Here is a 20506-nt window from a genome sequence, read left to right on the forward strand (position 1 = left end):
TCAATCTTGCTACCATCTATTCTGAAGGATTATGCAGTGGCTTGGAAGCTGCTTAGCCTCTTGACACCAGTTTCCCTGTTGATCCATGTCTTATGGTACCAGTATCTAATATACCAGCATCTAATGTTCCTCTTCTAGCACCAGAACAATATACGGTACCAAAGCTACCTCCAACCAAAGTGTCTCTGAAGATACTACAGACTAGAGGCATGATTTTGCTGGACCACCTTCTCCATGGTCTGACCATCTCTCCCCAGTATCAACAGATTTGACACCCCCCCCCCCTTTGTGAGAGGAAGCAGATTCGTCATCAGATTCTGAGGTTGGTTTTTGTGACTACCTGGTTGCATACAGCATGCATCTTTGGGTACCTGTCAAACCTGGTATCCACTGGAACCTCACAAAGACTAATGGTCCAGACATAATTGGGCCCCAGGCCCATATCCATGGCCATTCTGGAATATTTGGGGTTTCCAGCTGGCCTTTAGGTCTCCCCATTCCCCTCATTCTACTGCTTTGGACAGGCATCAGGAGCAACCACATTAGAAATAGCCAGTGTCCTCTCCTAGTACTGGGTCTGGTACCAAACAAAAGGAAGTCCCCTCAGCAGATCTGCCCGTTAAGGAATTAGAGGAAGCTCTACCTCAGCACACTTTGGATTCCTCTTTCTCATCACCAGATGAGACAGTTGTATCGGAGACCACTTCTCCCCCACCTGATGATTACAAAGCCCATCAACACTTACTAAGGAGGATGGACGCAACTCTGGATATCCATCCAGAAAAAGCACTGGATATCCAGCCAGACTTGTGGACTGTGACGGAGTACTACTGAGCCCAACTGTTCCACCAGGTTGGGCTCCCTCACCCTGTCCCGCTAAGCGAGGCCCTCAAGCCTCCTCTAGCACACACACAGATAGCGACACACCCAGCTGCAGAAAGACACAGCACATTGAAATCAGTACTGCATGGGAAGGCTTTCAGCTAAGGAATTGCCCAGCACTCAAGTGCACTCTCCCTCTGGAGAGTAAATCCCAAATTGTATTGTCTTGTGCTGCACCCAGAACTGTACAACGTAAGCTAATTGAAATTCGCCCTGTCCCTCACTGTGGAGAGAGATACGCACAGCTTTCTGCTCCCCCACCCCACAGTTGTGAATTACACAAACTAAGTTAAAAACAAAAACAATGTATTAAGTACAAGAGGTAGATTTTAAGTGATTATAAGGGATAGCCAACATATCAAAACAGATTACCTTAGTAAATAAACAAAAACTGCAAACTGAGCTTAACACACTAGATAGGTAGGATATAAATTAGCAAATTCTCACCCTGAGTGATAAACTGGCTGGCAGACACTTAAGGCACAAGGTGCCTTGGCTTTTCCAGGTTTTCATACACAGGCTAAAGATCCTTTTGGCCTGGGGCCATCACTTCCCACAGTTCAGTCCTTTCCCCTTAGGCGTTTCCACATGCGTTGTTGCAGAGAGAGTGAGGTCCCTCTGATGTCATTGTCCCCCTTTTATCTTCTTCCCACTTGCTGGAAAGCTCTTTTATTGTGACCTGGATCAAACATTTCCCATTGTATGGTGCTATCTCTGATAGGTTTCTATTGTACACAGTTCCTGGGGTAATCCTTGTGCTTGTGTGCATTTCCTCAATAAGCCATTGACATTTTTTGGCCTTTTTACTCTTGTACCTGAAAGGCTGCTTGTGGGTGCTTTCAACCTCACAACATGTTTCAGTAATACATAGAATATCAGGGTTGGAGGAGACCTCAGGAGATCATCTAGTCCAAACCCCTGCTCAAAGTAGGACCAATCCCCAACTAAATCGTCCCAACCAGGGCTTTGTCAAGCCTGACCTTAAAAACCTCTAAGGAAGGAGATTCCACCACCTCCCTAGGTAACGCATTCCAGTGCTTCACCACCCTCTTAGTGAAAAAGTTTTTCCTAATATCCAACCTAAACCTCCCCCGCTGCAACTTGAGACCATTACTCCTTGTTCTGTCATCTGCTACCACTGAGAACAGCCTAGAGCCATCCTCTTTGGAACCCCCTTTCAGGTAGTTGAAAGCAGCTATCAAATCCCCCCTCATTCTTCTCTTCTGCAGACTAAATAATCCCAGTTCTCTCAGCCTCTCCTCATAAATCATGTGCTCCACCCCCCTATTCATTTTTGTTGCCCTCCGCTGGACTCTTTCCAATTTTTCCACACCGTTCTTGTAGTGTGGGGTCCAAAACTGGACACAGTACTCCAGATGAGGCCTCACCAATGCTGAATAGAGGAAAATGATAACATCCCTTAATCTGCTGGCAATGCTCCTACTTATACTGCCCAAAATGTTGTTAGCCTTCTTGGCAACAAGGGCACACTGTTGACTCATATCCAGCTTCTTGTCCACTGTAACCCCTAGGTCCTTTTCTGCAGAACTGCTGCCTAGCCACTTGGTCCCTAGTCTGTAGCTGTGCATGGGATTCTTCCTTCCTAGGTGCAGGAATTTGCACTTCTCCTTGTTGAACCTCATCAGATTTCTTTTGGCCCAATCCTCTAATTTGTCTCGGTCCCTCTGTATCCTATCCCATTTGTAGCCAAATTTCATAACTTCACATACAACAAAAACAAATACAATCCAATGAGATATTAATGTCTAGCAGATCAAGACATTTAGAATGATACCTCACAAGACATATTTTGTACAAAACATATCCTAATTGCATGACAGTGGTGAGTATTGGGGTGTCAGGTCATGGTGAATATGGGGGTGTCAAGGTGTTACACCTCCCCTCTTAGATTACTGCCAGAGGGTTATCACGGACTAACGTGAATGGCAGTGGGCCCAATTTCCTCTTTCCTAGACAGTGCATGTACTATCATGTTCTCGTTTTCGTTAATGTGCACAATCTCCATATTAAATTCTTTCAGGATTAGGCTCCAGTGTAGCAATTTGGAATTTGTACCCTTGGTTCTGTATGGCTAATTTGTAGCCATATTAAGGATGAATGGTCCGTTAGAATTTGAATTTTCTATTAAAAAGGTAAGGCCTCAGTTGTTTAACAGTCCATACTATGGCATAGCACTCCTTTTCTCTGACAGAGTAATTCTGTACAGTAGGGGACAACTTTTTGCTTAGGAAGGCAATGGGTGGTTCTTCTTGTCCTCCCCTGTTTGCATCAGTACAGCACTCAAGCCAGTGTCAGATGCATCAGTACATAATTCAAAAGTCTTATCAAAGTCAGGGCTGGCTAGCATGGGCTTTGCAGAAAAGAGTGCCTTATCAAAACCTTTCTGACATGCCTCTGACCAAATCACCTTAGTAGGTTGGTGCTTTTTATGTAAGTCTGTGATTGGGGATACAATGTTGCTGAACACCTCCTCCCACCCCCCCCCCCAAAAAAACCCTCCTGTAATAGTTTGCCAAGCCTATGAAGGATTGGACCCGCCTTTTAGTTTGGGGCACAGGACAATTTACAGTGGTTTCTACCTTAGGAGGGTCAGAGGATATTTGTCGCCCTCCAATCCAGTGTCCTAGATAAGGGACTTTGGCTACTCCTATCTTGCACTTCAAGGGTTTTATGGTTGACCAGCCTCTTTGAGCTTCTTGTGGTCATCCCGTGTTGCTGAATACAGCTATGTCATCTATGTATGCCGTTGCGAAGCTCTGTAAAACCTTTAATACCGTGTTGAACAGTTTCTGGAAGGTTGAACCAGTATTTACCAAACCAAAAGGTAACACTGAATTCATAGAGCCCTATATCAGTGATAAAAGCAGATTTCTGCTGTGCCTCCTCCTCCAGAGGCATCTGCCAGTAACCTCTAGTTAAATCGAAAGTACTGAGGTATTTGGCTTGCCTTTGCACATCCAGTTTATCATCAGTTCTTGGTACACATCAGTTACAGTAACAGCATTAAGTTTTCTTTAGTTCACACAAAATCTTACAGTTCCATCCCTTTTGGGGACCAAGACCACAGGGGATGCCCACGAGCTGTCCGATTCCTTAATTCTTCCCAGGTCTAACATGTTCTGTATCTCTGTACGAATTTGCTTTTTCACCTTGCCAATGGCCCGGTATGGCCTAGAAGACGGCAGGGGTCATGCCCAGTGTTCCCTCTAATTTTTCCCACCCATGTGCAGAATGAATTTTGTTATGTGCACCAATATGAAGGTGATGTGTCACATAACAAGTCATGTGGCGGGGCTCTGGCTGGGGGTGTGGGCTCTGGGGTGAGGCTGGCAATGAGGGGCTCAGGGCTGGGGCAGAGGGTTGGGTGCAGGCAGTGAGGGCTCTGGCTGGGGGTGCAGGCTTTGGGGTGGGGCCAGATATGACGTGTTTGGGATGCAGGAGGGGGCTCTGGGGCTACGGCGGGGAGTGTGGAGTCCCCCCAGCACTCTCTCCCCACAGCAGCACCTGGGAGTGCTGCGGCTGCAGGATAAGTGCCCCTCCCCCAGCCACAGCAGGTCCGGTCCAGGGGAGGGCTGTGCCTGAGGTCAGGCCAGGCCGCCCAGGCCATGGCTGGGCTGCTCCAGGGCTGGGCCGTGCCTTGGGGCCAGCCCGGGCTGCACTGCCAGCCGTACCTGAGGCGCCGCCCCAACCATGCCTGGGGCCGGGCTTCTCCAGCCGCGTCCCCTGGCAAGTCCAGGTGCCCCAGATGCGGCAGGTCCAGGCTGCGGGCTGAGTTGGGGCTGGGAGAGGGACGCCCCAGCCACGGCACGTTGGGGACTGGGCTAAGTGGGCGCTGGGGGAGGGGCGCCCCTCCCTCGGCATGTCCCCAGGCAGATTGCCTGAGCACCTGTGCGGCGCTAAATAGGCTGCTGCATGGCCATGCAGCTTACAGGGAACTTAGGTTGTGCCCCTTTTGTGAAGATTTTATGGGACAGCAAGTCTCCCTGGCTTGTTGGATAACACGTTGCTGTATTCTTGCAGCACTGACAACATCTCCCCCCCTTCATCCCTTTCGACTAATGTTAATTCTCTACATATTTTAGTGCTTTCCAGAGTTGCTCCATCTTTGCATTCAGCCATCAAATCAGAGTGGGTGGGCCTCAGTTTCCCCTTCCACACAACAGATCATGTTTACTCCAGCCTCCCTACTATGATAGGCTTTGAGCTGGTTCACATGTACTAGTTGCAGAACAGTATCATCATGGGGCTTTTTAACTTGATACGTGTCTTCATTTGCCACTTCTACCACCTCAACGGGCCTCTCCCAGGAGTTTTGCATTTTAAACCTTTTTGCAGGGTTGAGTACCATCACCAAAGTCTCCTATGTCAAAAGAGTGTTTACAAGTATTATCATCATACCATGCCTTTTGTTTTGCCTGACTGTCTTGGAGGTTGTTTTGGACAACTGCTATTGTGTCCTTTAACTCCTTTCTGAACCTCTGAACATACTCAGTCACTGGTTCTTCCCTCACCTCATTGCACCCTTCCCATGAGTCTTTAATGAGAGCGAGAGGGTCCCCTTACTTTTCTCCCATATAAAAAGTCAAATGGAGAAAACCCTGTCGACTCTTGGGGTATCTTCCTGTAAGTATACGATAGAAATGGCAATAACTTGTCCCAACTTTGGCCCCTTTTCTTGGCATACATTCCCAGCATGGATTATAGAGTCCTGTTGAACCTCTCCACCAAACTATTGGCCTGGGGACGATAGGGGACAGTTTTAAGTTGTCTCACTTCACACACCTTCTATAGCTTGTTGAATATCCGTGACAAAGTTTCCCCCCTAGTCAGACAAAATCTTCTTAGGGAAACCCACTCTGCTGAATATAGTGAGAAAAGCTCTTACCACTGTCTCGGCTTCTATATTAGACAGAGCGGCCGCCTCAGGATATCTAGTGGTAAAATCCACCACCACTAAGATATACTTGTTCCCCTTCTGAGTGGGGCATGGCATAGGACCCACAATGACCATTGCCACCCTCAGGAATGCCTCCTGTATCACAGGTAAGGGACACAGGGGAGCTTTCTGGGGTCCTGCAGGTCTTTTCCTTCCCTGACACACTACACAAGACCTGAAATAATCTCTCACATCATTCTGTATTCCTGTCCAGTAGAAATTCTCCTTAGCCTGTCATAAGTCCTCTGTACCCCCAAGCGACCAGCAAAGGGACCATCATGCGCTACCAGCATTAATTCCCCCCGGTGCTGGCTGGGTACAACCAATTGCTTATAGAGTTGCCCAGGGCCTGTGTTCCTTCCCACAGAAGCCTCTCTATACAGTTTTGCATCCTCTTCAATAAACTTCTCCTCCACCCTCCTTGCTGGAGTTCCCTCTAGGACACACTTCCTTACACTCTCTAGAGAGGGGGCTGACTTTTGGTTTCCTGCAATTCCTGACAGCTAATACTTGGGATAATTTCCTCAGACACTGACAACAGCTCTCCAGCCCTGGGGAAATGCTGCTTTCAGTTGAACAGAGGCCTGACTCTGCTTCTCCCTCACTCGGAAGCACACTGCCACCCTGCACTGCAGTGCCAATGGAACCCTCACCCACCTCCTCTGTGGATTCTAAGGTTCCAGTGCCCTTCCCCGGGCTTCTCTCTGAGACACACACCTCCATGCTCTCTAGAGCAGGATATATCCCTGGTTTAGCTGCATCAGACTTGCAGCCACCAGTTGGAACAGCCTTCTCACTGACAGGCAATACACTCTCCTCCCCTTACAAGGACCCTACACAATACTACTTCTTTCTGCGAGTTACCACACCAACAGTCCTGGCCTTATGGAAGTAATGTTCCCTACCAACATGTCCACCGGGATGTCCTCTAGCATCCCCACAAGTAAATCGCCTTCCAAACCTTCCCATTCCATACAAACTTACACTAGTGACATGGGGAACCTGTCTGGCCCCATCCCCTTAATGCTGGCCGTTTGGCACGGTAAAGTATTAGCCTCTGGGACAACACTTGGTTGAACCAGAGAGAGCTGAGCCTCAGTATTCCTCCACCCCAGGCACTCTGTACCATCAATCTTGACAACCTTAATGTGTTCGCTGTCTGGTTCACCAGGTCCTATGTCCACCAAGCAGGTGTGGTAAGTTGTGGGGGTACCCTCTGGGGCCTCGGGGCTGAGGACAACTGAGCCAATATGGGTCAGGGGAGGTTTATTTTCCTTCAGTTTGGGGCAATTATGTCTCAGGTGCTCTAGAATTACAGTGGAAGCACCTTCTAGGATCTCCTGTTTTTAAGGGCAGTTTGAGATGGGTATGGGAGGTAAGATTCTGGGAGAGTGAGTGCCCACCTCCTGGCCACCCTCCCTCTCTCCATGGGTAAAGTGGTGACCTTGCTTCCCACCAAACTTAAATCCCTCTGCCTGTGATTTATTTCTAATAGCTGCTTGGGACTGTTCATATTTATCCGCAAAAATAGGAAGTTCAACAGTTTTTACCCTCTTATCCCATAAACACTGTTTTACATCATTGTGACACATATTCAGGAACCTGAGCAACCAGATCACACATTTCTTCAAAGCTTGAAATACCTTTTCCCCTTACCCACTTATCGAGTAAATCTCTCATTTGGTTTACATATGCCACATTACTTATTCCAGCCCCTCTCTTAAGGCTTCTAAATTTTACTCGGTAAGTAAAAGGGGTAATCTGAAACTGTTTTAAAACTATTTCCTTGAATTTACCATAATTGGAAGTATCACCCATTGGCATCTTATTGAATATATTCATAGCTCTCCCAGACAACTTTGCAACCAAAGTGGTCATCTTTTGACTATCAAGAATCTCATAGAGCACACACAGCCTCTCAAAGGTGATGAAGTATTCAGCAATGTCCCCAGTCTTACTGATGCAGGACACAACCACTGCCATTTGTGGATTTTTGGAGCGGTGCCCCCCCGATGTGGGGTTGTTTCCTCCACTGCATCAAGGCCAGTTCATGCTTTCTCTCATTTTTTCCCCTCTCCTGCATTTCTTTGTCTCTCAGTTCCAGGGCTTTAACTGCCTCTAGCTGCCTCAGTTCCATGGCTTGCTTCTGGGATTTGATTTCTTTGTGTTTCAGTTCCAGGGCAGCTTTTTGGCTGGCTGCTTCTTCTTTGGCTTGCAGTTCCATGGCTTGCTTCTGGGCTTCCATGGCCCTTTCATGGGCTGCTTTTTGTTGGACTTCTTCCGTTTCCTGTTCTTTTATGTGTAGTTGTCTTAATTCCAGCTGTCTCTTGTGCATCTTTTCGTTTTCTTAGACCTGTAATCTGTAAAACTCCAACTTTTTGGTAGCTTCACTTTCACTAATTTTCTTATTTTTCTGCCTCTACTTCCTTTGCCTGAAATAAGCAAACAGAAAACAACAAACCACTTTGTAGCCACTTTGTCTGTTCTCTAGGCAACACACTTAAAACTCATTTAAAATCACCACCGGTGTCTCAGAGCAATAAGTGGTGCACATTACCCTGCTCACTGTCCACTGTGATGGGTTGCTTTCCAGTGTGCCTCCTGATGTACTGGGGTACCACTGAGCCTGCCCATCCCACCAGGCTAGGCTCCCTCACCCTGTCCTGCTAAGCCAGGCCCCCAAGCTTCCTCTAGCATACACACAGATAGGGACACACACATCTGCAGAAAGACAAAGACACTGCAATCAGTACTGCGTGGGAAGGCTTTCAGCTGAGGAATTGCCCAGCACTCAAGTGCACTCCCCGTCTGGAGAGTGAACCCAAAATTGTATTGCCTTGTGCTGCACCCAGAACTGTACAGCGTAAGCTAATTGAAATTTGCCCTCTCCCTCACCATGGAGAGAGATATACACAGCTTTTTGCCCGCCACACCCTCCCCCCCAGTTATACATTACACAAACTGGGTTAAAAACAAAAACAAGTTTATTAAGTACAAGAGGTATATTTTAAGTGATTATAAGGGATAGCCAACAGATCAAAACAGATTACCTTAGTAAATAAACAAAAACTGCAAACTGAGCTTAACACACTAGATATGTAGGTTTCAATGCCAAAAGGAAAAGAGGCAAAAAAATCTAGACCACTTTGGTAGGAAGCTTTGTTCTACCTGAGGTCTCCAATTCAGAATTGCAAACCAGAAGACATAACTGGATCATTACAATGTTAACCTGTGGGATAATATTTTAAAGACAAGAATTCTCCACAGTGGTAGAGGAAGGCAAATTAGTGGCCAGTTTAGATGCGGCTGACTCTGCTGCTCAGCCATGGCTTTGGCCATTACTATTCAGCAGTGTTCATGACTGCAGTTTTCTGGTTTTCCCCAGAGGTTTAACAGACTTTTCAAGACCTCCCATTTGAGGATCCTTTACTCTTTTCTGAGAAAATTGATGAGAGGCTGCATAGTCCCAAGGATTCAAGGGCAACCTTTGAGTCGCTGAGTATTTATACACTGATGGCAAAAAGAAAGCTGTTTTGCCCACAGCAGTCCCCCGCCCCCGTGTATCCAGTTTTCATGCTTTGTACCCAGGACCTGTCCAAAAAGAAGGCCAGAGGTTACAAGAGGTGTCCGGTACCTCTCTCCTCCTCTGCAACTGCCAGTTCATCTAGATAAGATGGGTCCTCCAAACAAGCATTTTAACACATTGGTCGAGGTCATACTACCAGTCCCAACGGTGCCATCTTTTCCCACCCTCTATTTGCCCATCATCTGTCCCATTTCCTAAATGCTTGGTCCTACATCACATGGATCATTGGGTCTTAAGCACAGTGGAAGAGGGATACACCTTTCAGTTTGTTTCTGTTCTCACTCCCATCACCCTTCCCTGTCTGTCATCAGGGACCATGAGGTCATGCTACTGCAGGAGGTGCAATCCCTCCTACTTGTGAGGGATATAGAATAAGTTCCCCTGTTTCCTGCTACTTCCTAATCTGGAAAGCAAAAGGGGGTCTCAGGCCTATTTTAGATCTAAGAGAGCAGAAGTAGTTCTTGAAGAAAACAAACTTCTGGATGGTCACTCTGGCCTCCATTATTCCCTCACGTGGGGACTGGTATGCTGCTCTTGACTTAAAGGATGCATATTTTCACATAGCAATTCGTCAGAACCGTCAACATTTCCTCAAGTTCATGGTAAATGGATCCCACTTCCATTTTCAGTGCTACCCTTTGGCCTGTCAATAGCTCCTCACATGTTAACAAAATTCATGCCTTGTACTTATCGCCCCAGCATGGTCCTGACAACGCCGGTTCTCGGCTGGTAGTAGAGCTATCAGTCAGACTGCTACTCCAGCTAGAGGGAGATGTGATCACTCAGGACCACATCTGCCTCCTCAGTCACAGCCTGCAGGCCCTCCATCTGACAGCCATGATGCTTCATGGATGATGCCTTTGGAAGGGATTGTCCTCTTGATAATTTGATTTTCTGGTTGACGTCAGATACAAATTTGATTCCCATTGTCTTTGACCTACCCTGATCCATTTACATTTGAGACCCAGACAGACAGGCAGATCAGCATTCCTTTGTCTGGAACAAACTTGCTTACCAAACCCTGCCTGGTTTCATAGTTTGAGCATATTTTTAGTACATACCTACAACTTTTTAATTGTTACATCACACAGTGATGATCATGACCAGTATGATATAAGTTTTCATTTGATACCTTACCTGACATTCTTTATAGATACATACCATGACCGCAATGTGTTAGGTATAGTAAGTTTGTCAGGCTTAATTGCAGTTGCTGTTACATGACAGTAAACCCTTTGTCAGTGGGCAATGAAGGTCTCATAGGTCACACTGATCTGAGATGAAAGTTTGACATTTTCCACGAGTAGACATGGGTCTTCATGCTAAAACACCACTACTGTACCCCCGAGCTAGCCTGTGAACTTTTTTCTATTTTCCCCATTAAGAAACTCACTATTTTGTGGGGGAGAAGTGGCTTGCCAATTAAAGAAGTTTCCCACCTACAATATCTGCCATTTGTTTAATTCTTGAGACTTTTGAGACAAGAATGAATAAAGTTTGTGTTATTTTTCATGGAGTTAAGAGTGAAGATTTGTTTGGTGGTTTTGGCCAGTTTCAACAGGGGTGAAAATCTTTTCTCAGAGCTCTGGAATGAATATAGTGAACTAAATTTTTAAAAAATCTTATTCTCTATTCATCAGCTTAGTATATCTCTGCTATGTTTTATCTACACATTTTAATTATACTGTTTGTTTTTCTAGAAATATCAGTAGCAAGATCTAGCAGCATAGAAGAAAAACTGTGTGGTGGTAAGTTTTTCATTTCTCTGTAGCAGAATCTTTACCTGTTTTTTTTAAAATTGTATAATTGATTCCTACTTTTCCTCTATTTGTTCCACCTCTTGCTTCCTTCTCTTTTACTCTACCTTCTAAATGCCATATTCTCATTACTTACATTTTCTGAGAAAAAACAGACTGTAGTTACCAGAAGCTGCCTTATTAAATATCTAACTGCCACTGCCTACCTTTGAGTCAACAGCATGTTACCTGAAGTTCTTACTCTCTCCTTCCCGCCTCCCCCAAGGGCCATCACTCTTCTCTCCACAGGAGAAAGCCCTATTATAAACAAGTTACTTGCAGATCAAAAATCTGGAAACTCACTGGACCAATCCAGGATGATAATTTCATCATCCCCCCTTGGGAGTCAAATGAACAGCTATGAGTCAGCTTAGTCACCCATTTAATGTCTCAGACTGTATCTCTAGCTCATTATCAGACCAACTGCCAAAAAGAAAAACAAACAAAATAAAATATCTCCTACAAAACAACCACAATGTTAGCAAAACAGATCCTGAGCAGGAAGAGAAATTGTTTAAAAATAAAAATACTTTATTTTAGTTTTTAACAATTGCACTTATTAAGTATTTAGCCACAGTCAAAGCTCTGGCTGGTTCTAGCATTCTTATGTACAGTGGAAGCACTTTTTCATTAAAGGAAAGGGGAGTGAGTTCAGTGGGGAAAAGTGAAGTCATCAGCATGCACAATGGGTTCTACTCTGAGATTTCACTCTGAATTGATTGTTTTCTGCTTCCTCACATTTTTACCAAATTCTGTGTCTGAGGAAAACTTTTGCAAAAAGATGGCAAGTGATTCATGGGCCACTTACATATATTAGTACCCAAGTTAGCCACCTTAATCCACATTTAGGCACCTAAAACCTATTTGAGGCATATAAGTACTGATTTATGTGCCTGCTGAAAATAGGGCCCCTATGAACATCCCTTTCTATATTCCAGTGCCACTACCCAGTTTTCAGCAGAGACACTATGGCCCGGATCTTGAGGCATTATAATTAAGGCTACAATTATGTCACAGAAGTCACGGAATCCATGACTTCCAGAGTCTGGCCCCATCAGCTGTGGGTGCTGGATCCTTCTCCCTCTCCAATTTGTCTGGGATATTTTTAGTAAAAGTCAGGGACAGGTCACAGGCTTCTGTGAATTTTTGTTTATTGACCGTGACCTGTCCCTGAGTTTTACTAAAAATATCCCTGAAAAATCTTAGCCTTAATTATAATCAATGAGAGTTAGGCACCTAAATACTTTTGAGGATCTAGGCCTATAATCCCTCATTTGGGCACTTTTAGTCAATCAAATGTTAGTTTGTACAAAACTAAACTGGGTACTCAGGATAAAAATTTGAACTACTTGTTGTTATCCCTTCATTCACCACACCAAAAAAAGCAGCTCTACCTTTGAAAAAGTGGCGCAAGGCAATGTAATTCACTTACCTCTAATTCATCAATAGCTGGTGCCAACTTTTGGTGTATGTGTGTCTGTGTGTTGCCTGCTGTCTCTCACCTCTCAATGCCATCAGGGAATGAGCATCTGGCTCAAAAGGGCAGCCCATGGGCTTGCTTCCCAATTTTACTTCTTTATGGGGGCTACCTACTCTACAGACCCCACAATATCATCTAGAGGCGGAGCAAGTGGAAAGATTCCTGCTTATACTGCTGTACATTACACTTCCCTTGAACTCTCAGACTGAGATGTTCCAGTGTGTATTGGACATTGGGAAATCCTTGTTCCCCTGTTCTCCCTACAGTGCTAATACTTCCACTCCCACTTACAAAAATAATTATGCAGGATGGGGAAGTGAGCAACTTGGCCACCCATTGAAGATATAGGAAGAGTGAGGGGGGTCCACCAGAGGTGAATGGGGTATTGGAAAAGCACCAGGCCATTGCCCCTGGAAGAAAGCACCAGGTAAAGGAGTCTTCCAGAGCCTTTTAGGGAGAGCAGGGTTCAGGTGTCTTTTATTGGTTTTGATTAAACTTACTTGGGTTTCACCTTAGTTCTTTTGTTCTAAATTGTCCCAACTAGTCATTGAGTATAACAGAAAGAATTAGAAGAACAACATACAAGGAGATGATTTGATTCAATCAAAATGAATTAGTGTAGATAATATATCTTTTTATAATACAACATGGAAATGGTGATGTTGGATACTTTGCAGTACAATTTACAGAACCGAATTTAGGCAGAGATTTTCAAGATACTTAAGGAAATGCAATTAATTTCAATCGGAGTTGAGCCCCTAACTCCTTTTGAAAATCCAGCCAAATCAATATTACAGATGTGGTGATATAAGATGCTTATAGTGATCTCTAGAGATATGCAATGTATTTTTAAGTACAAATAAAAATCTTGGCGATTGACATTTCCAAGAAATGCATAACACCATGAGATACTTTATTCCCTTCTGAATCAAAGCACCTGTTCGTGTTTTTTGTAATGTTTCAAAACTCTTATTGTGACTGCCTTAAAGGTAATGCTATCTTTTGCTATCCGTTCTTCAGAGTTTAACATGTTCCACATGATTGCAGTAGGCTTGAGCAGTTCTATACTTGGCTGCCTCCTTACACTGCTTGTTTACACTTACTGCCAACGATATCAGCAGCAATCCCATGATGCAACTGTTATCCATCCAGTGTCGCCAGCTCCTCTTAATACCAGTATCACTAACCATATCAACAAACTGGACAAATATGATTCTGTAGAAGCCATCAAGGTAAGCAATGGATAGCGTTGTCTGTAATGCTTAGCTATGTATAACTGTTTACAGTAATTACAATGTACCAAAGGAATTCTAATGATACATTTTTTACAGTGAAAGGTGGACTCAAGATCATACAAATATTTAATATACAAATATCAGATGTTTGAATAACTAAATTAGATTCATATTTGTAGTGTAATAATTTTAGATTTCTTATCACGCCAGCCTATATTACACTGAAGACATTATCATGTGTTGGCTGGGATGTACAATTTATGCACCACTGGCCTTTGTTAAAAGAAATCAGACTATTGCTCATTTGTTGTCTTTGAAAGTATCGTCCTCTAGTATCAGGTTTCAGAGTAGCAGCCGTGTTAGTCTGTATCCGTAAAAAGAAAAGGAGTACTTGTGGCACCTTAGAAACTAATAAATTTATTAGAGCATAAGCTTTTGTGAGCTACAGCTCACTTTATCAGATGCATACTATATCCACTGTATGCATCCAATGAAGTGAGCTGTAGCTCACGAAAGCTTATGCTCTAATAAATTTGTTAGTCTCTAAGGTGCCACAAGTACTCCTGTCCTCTAGTATCTGGTTTAAAAAGTAGATTTGGACTTAAAAATCATAGTGATACCTAATGGAGATTTTCCTTTAGTTCAAATAACAGGAAGCAAAAGCTTCTGTCCTCTTTCCCATGCTAGGTCTGTGATTTAGCTGGTGAACATAATTTTTTATCAGTGACTTTCAAGAAAACATAAAATTATCACAGACAAAGTTTGCAGATGACAAAGGTTGAGGGAAATGTAAATAATGAAAGAGCAGAGATACAGAGTGATCTGGATTGCTTTGTAAGTTAGGCTCAGGCAAACAAATATGTGCTTTAATATGGCCAAATGTGAAGTTATACATCTTAATACAAAGAGTGTAGCTCTTACTTACAGAATGAGGGACTGAATCCTGGGAAGCAATGACTCTAAAAAGGACTTGACATTCATGCTGGGTAATCAGCTGAACATGAGCTCCCAGTGCGACGCAGTGGCCAAAAGGGCTAATATGTTTATTGGATATATAAATAGAGAATATAGAGTTGGAGTAAGGAGGCTATATTACCTCTGTATTTGGCACTGATGTCCACAGTTCAGATAAGGTGTGGATAAATTTGAAAGTTTAAGAGAAGAGCCACAAAGAGAAGGTTAAGGAGTGACTTGATCACAGTCTATATGTACATACATGGGGAACAAAAATTTGATAATGGACTTTTCAGTTCAACAGACAAAGCTTTAATAAGATCCAATGGCTTGAAGTTGGAGCTAGACAAATTCAGATGGAAATAAGTTGCATATTTTTAACAGTGACGGTAATTAATCTTTGGAACAATTTACCCAAGGCTTGTGGTGGATTCTCCATCACTGGCAATTTTTAAATGAAGATTCGATGTTTTTCGACAAGATATGCTCTAGTTCAAACAGGAATTAATTCAGGGAAGTTCTGTGGCTTGTGTTATGCAAGAGGTCAGACTAAATGATCACAGTGATCCCTTCTGCCTTATAATCTTTTAACCAAATCTGTGATGGGTCAGATCTTCAACTGGTGTTGATCTACATAGCACAGTGTGAATCAAGCTGCATAAATTTATACCAGCTGAGAATCTAGAACGATATCTACACTACATTGCCATAGATTATAAATTCCTCTGTATTGTTTCACCTCTTACATCTAGCTTTCCAGAATTCAATTTATTTTATATAGTTTCAATGGATAATGCCAATGTTTATTTGTAATCATTTTTTAGATTTTTATCTATTTAAATTTTCACAGATGTGCAAAATTGTGAGTTTTAAGTATTTTTTATTTTTATCCATTTAAATTTTCACAGTTTGAGGAAATTATGGGGGGAGATCTGGGAAAGGGGGCGGGACAGACAATGACATTAGACTTCAAGATTCAAAAAGTTAAAGCTTTATAACTATTAAAACATCAATTGTCAACATCACATGTTAAAACGCATAAAGTAAATATCCTTAAATCAATGTCTAATAAATTCTGAAACAACATATTCTTACTTTGCCTGTCTGAAATTTTGATGATCATCAATGAAAATATTGTTTGTCTCTATGTGTATGATGAAATTGACATTTACCAACATCTACCTATAACAAATCTAATCATGACAAGTCTACTTATAACCTTTTAGAACAGCTTCCTATTGCAAAATTCCTAAAGTATGCAAGATTGGGCATTTGTATGCTATCTAGCCAAATACATTCAGATTATAGAATTTATGTGCTATAGCAAAATTTTCTGAAGTGTTTGTGAAGTCCTGGATAGTGAATCTTTTTCTTTTTTTCTTTTTCCATTTGTTTCTTAAATAAATGAATCTAGGAAATTAGGAAAGAGAGATTTTGCTTTGCAATCAATGGGGTAACCTATTTAGGTATTTTTGAAAATCCCACTAGGCACCTATCTGCATGTTTAAGTGCCCAAATACCTTTGAAAATCTGACCTCAAAATGCCTAAATATCTTTTGAAAATGGAATTTATACTCCTAAATCTCTTACATGCTCTAAAATTTTACACTCAAAATCAAGGAATGCATAATCTAGAGGAAAATTATATAAAAAGTCTAAGTCAACGAAGATGTACAGAACCGTTTTGACAATGAAAGTAGTATAAGAAATAAGAATACACAGTATAAAAACCTACATGTGATTATCTAAGATTGGGGAAAAAAACCCTATAAGGTTATATTGGAACAATATTTTATGGGATCGTGTAGTTAAGGACTTCATTGTAACACATATGCACATACAAATGCAGAGTTTTGTAGTAAACATGTGTATTTCAGAGCACTCTCATTGCATTGTTGTTTGCATCAGTGATCCTGGTCGTTTGCCCACTAAAAACATTTTGTTATTCTTTTTCTAGGCATTTAATAAAAACAACCTGATCTTGGAGGAGAGAAACAAATACTTCAATCCACATCTTACTGCAAAGACCTATTCTAATGCCTATTTTACAGATCTCAATAATTATGATGAGTACTAATGGACTTGTGTATTTTCTGGCCTATGGTAACTCCCCAATCCCCCAGAGCCTGTGCTACATGACCGCTCATGTGTTTGAGGCTTCAGAGATGAAGTTCGGAGACATTTCAAGCACACTCCAAGCCATCAGTGTCCCATTGCTACCAAAAAAACAAAAACACCTGTATGTGACATGATGTTCCCTTTTGCAAGAGTGAAAGGTTGGCCTGCAGTAGGGAGTGCAGATTTAGTAGCTGGACATAGTGGAATGAGTCTTGAAGAGTATAATCACTTTGTTCGTGTTTATAAATGTTCAGTCAGATTTCTCTAACATGTTGCAAACTAATTTCTTGCGCTTTTTAAAAGACTGTAACCCCCCTTGAAGAGGGTGCCAGGAATATGACTTCTGTTTCCTTTTGGACATTGTCTGCTTGTTTCCATTAGGTTTGAGGAGAAAACTCTGCATCTAGCAGTGGAGCCCTCTGAGGAATCTTCCTGACATTATACTGCCAAAAAAGCTCATAGAACATTGAGTAAATGATGAGGAGAAATTTGACAGCACGGTGTTATTTTGTAGTAACTCCAATACTCCAGAGTTAATCTGCCTAGACTGTGAAGTGTTTCGGCTGGAACTCTTGGAAGTTTTCCATCTGTTTAGATCTTGAAGCAAAACAGGATATAACAAGAGATATGCTTCTTGTGACAAAAAGGGAAATTTGCAGAGTAGATGGCTTGAAGTTGTGAGATAATTTAAGCCTTCATCTTGTTTCTTTTATTTTTTGGGAGGTTACGTTTGAACATTTTCTGCATGTTGTTAGTAACCTAATGTTATTGTAGTGTACGGACTTGCATGACTCATGGCATTCCAAAGACCTCTTCTTCTCAGAGTCTGCATATGAAACCCATTTGACTAGTCTGCTGTAGTATCCAAAAATATGCCAGTGAGTGGCAGAAACAACCTTACCATGGAGATTTATCCATCACGCTCTTTCTTTGACACCCCGGGAACATATGCCTCATAATAGAATTGCTTTTCTTTTCACAAGTCATTATTTACACATGCCTGTTTGAAAACAACAACAACAACAAAAGAAAAAAAAAGTGCCAGATGTGTTATGAAAAGCATTGTTTTCATCTTCTAGACGTGTCTGATCCATGCTAATCAACCTGTGCCAGGCACCATTAATAGTGTTGTTTAAAGTGGGCTTCCTTTGAGGCTCTATTGATGTGATATTTAACATACTAGCTGCTTTTTAAGTTGTCACTTTTAAATTCTTGTGCAATGGCAGGTGAGGAAACAGTGGCAGTTGGCACCACTTTTCTTGGTCTCCTCTTCACCCACCACATCTGTAACATTTGTATTTTTGGAAGAGAAATTCCTGGTGTACCATTGAAGTGAAAATGGCAGGGTTGTGGGACGTTTGTTCAGCCCAGAGTGCTGAACTGTGTGTGTCATAAAAGGACATTTCAAAGGTTTCTAAATGCTATTCTCCAAGACTTCCTAAACAAAATGAAAGAGCGAATAAGAAGGTTTAAATCATTGCCTGTTTTTAAACTATATACCATACCAAGATTATCACATCAGAAATTTCCAAAGTGGGGGGGGTTGGGGGGAGAAAATGCAAAGTGGAGATATTTCAACATGGGAGAGCCTGTTGTCTTTAGATTAAAGTATAGATAGACACAAAGGGAAACGGTTTGCAAAGGCAAATGTTAGAATATAATGGTTCCAAATTCTGCAAAGCAAATGTATTAAAAAATGCCAAGGAACATAGAATTTTGTGTGAGGGTGTGTATGTGTGCATGAGTTTAGTGGCCCTGTAACTTACACATCAAGATTCTAGACTGATGATGGGGTTAATTCCTCATAACATGTTGTAGTGAGCAGTACCTGTGGATTGGAATAGGTTCAAATACCATACCGTACTTAGGTTCAGTGAAAATAATTAAGATTGGTTTCCTGTGTTTCCACTGGACTATTTTCAGTGTTCATTTTAACTGTCAATTCAAAATAAATCCTCCACCCTCAGACAGGTTCACACCAAAAAATGTGGTGGCACTAATCCTCTTTTGTCTACCATTGTAATATTGTACTTTTGATGCGATTCCTCCTAATAAATTGCCTAACACATTTATTTCCCTTTGGAAAGATGAAATTACCCTTTCAAGAAAATTCAGTGGAATGGGGAGGGGGAACTTTCCAATCAGAACCAGTTTGGTATTAGCATCACTCTGCTGCTGCTTCAAAATAAAACGCTTCATTTAAATAGTATAAAGAAAATAAAATCGCTGCCTGAAAAATAAACCAACCAAACCAAACAAACAAAAAACGAAACTAGAAACCCCACTCTTCTTCCTTGCTTCTCTACTAACAGCAGTGTTAGTTTGGTTTCTGTATTTTAAATTTAGCATATTAGCTATTAGGCCCATAGTTTTTTTTAAATATTTAAAGTATTGATCTTTTTAATTTTAATCATTTTATTGAAATTATCTGAAATGAGTCCATGTTTTACTCTACAATATTTTTGAGGGGTATATATCTAACTATTTAGCTATATTGGCCATTCCATGTATATTCACTGTATTAGATCTGTGATGGTAATACCCGTGGGATAAATTGTGAAGCCATATGACTAACTGCATTTAGCCTTCTCTGCACGCTGCCCTCTAATCCATCTCCCACAGGACTATTTCAAACATTCCAAATCTCTGAGCAGCTTCAAAGTGACATCATTTTTTTTAAAAAAATCCACCTGCCAGAGAAATGTTTTCTTCTTTTCTTTCAAATGTGGAATGTATTTCCCCAAATTACTCTATCCTGTGGCCCAAGCTGGGGCAATTATTTGTCCTATACCACAAAAAGGTTTTATGTCTGCTATCTCATGTTCCTTCAGGGTAAGAAATGGCATTTTCATATCACTGGAAAGGGGAGATCCCAAGTTTCCCAGTAGGACTAGTCTTGGAAGATCCTGAGACATCAGCCTTTAAAGCTGTGACATTTTTGTGTGTTGAAAAGTATTTTGGTTAATGTAGCGGTATTTAAAATGTATTAATTGTGTCTGTTTGTTCTGCCTCTGAGAGCCTCACAGTTGCACATATGGCATAAATGGAGACTGGCCTTGAAGGCAGATACAAAAGTAGTAGATACAAAAGTAGTCCCCCAATCAGATTTTCTTTTTAATTTTTTAACCATTTCTTTAAATGTTTTTGCTGTAAAATTGGTAGGACACAAATTTTGGTGTGAAGTGGATTTCTGGCATCTAAATGCACATGAAAATGTTTTTCTTTAGACCATAAAAGTTTGAATTTTTGAAATCCTGTGGACACTTGCATGCAATTCTCATGTAAGCCAGTGGGACTAGATTGCACTTGTATGAGGAGGAAATTTGGCCCTAGACTGTTCTTTTCTTGAGAGGAATTCAAGTTCCTGACCCTCAATTCTCTCCAGTTCTCTCACAGATTTTTGGATCAGATATAGTTCTCTGTTCTGGATAAAATATTACATTATTTCTAATGCCAGGATTGGCCATTTCTAAAATACTGGTGCTTGCTCAATACATT

The 20506-nt window shown here is 42.0% G+C and overlaps 1 protein-coding gene across 5 annotated transcripts in view; it reads left to right on the plus strand.

The window, feature by feature from the left end:
* Positions 1–19367, plus strand: part of SEMA5A (semaphorin 5A) — a 659545-nt gene extending 640178 nt beyond the window's left edge. For all 5 annotated transcript variants that reach the window (XM_084619687.1, XM_084619686.1, XM_084619685.1 and 2 more), the window contains 3 exons: positions 11126–11173; positions 13722–13933; positions 16848–19367. In XM_084619687.1, coding sequence (XP_084475813.1) covers positions 11126–11173; positions 13722–13933; positions 16848–16967 — 380 coding nt within the window. In that variant the 3' untranslated portion in view covers positions 16968–19367. The remainder of the gene's footprint in view (positions 1–11125; positions 11174–13721; positions 13934–16847) is intronic.
* The last annotated feature ends 1139 nt before the right edge of the window (positions 19368–20506 follow it).

The sequence above is a fragment of the Lepidochelys olivacea genome (assembly GCF_965140295.1).
Source record: "Lepidochelys olivacea isolate rLepOli2 genome assembly, chromosome: 2".
NCBI classification, from domain to species: Eukaryota; Metazoa; Chordata; order Testudines; family Cheloniidae; genus Lepidochelys; species Lepidochelys olivacea.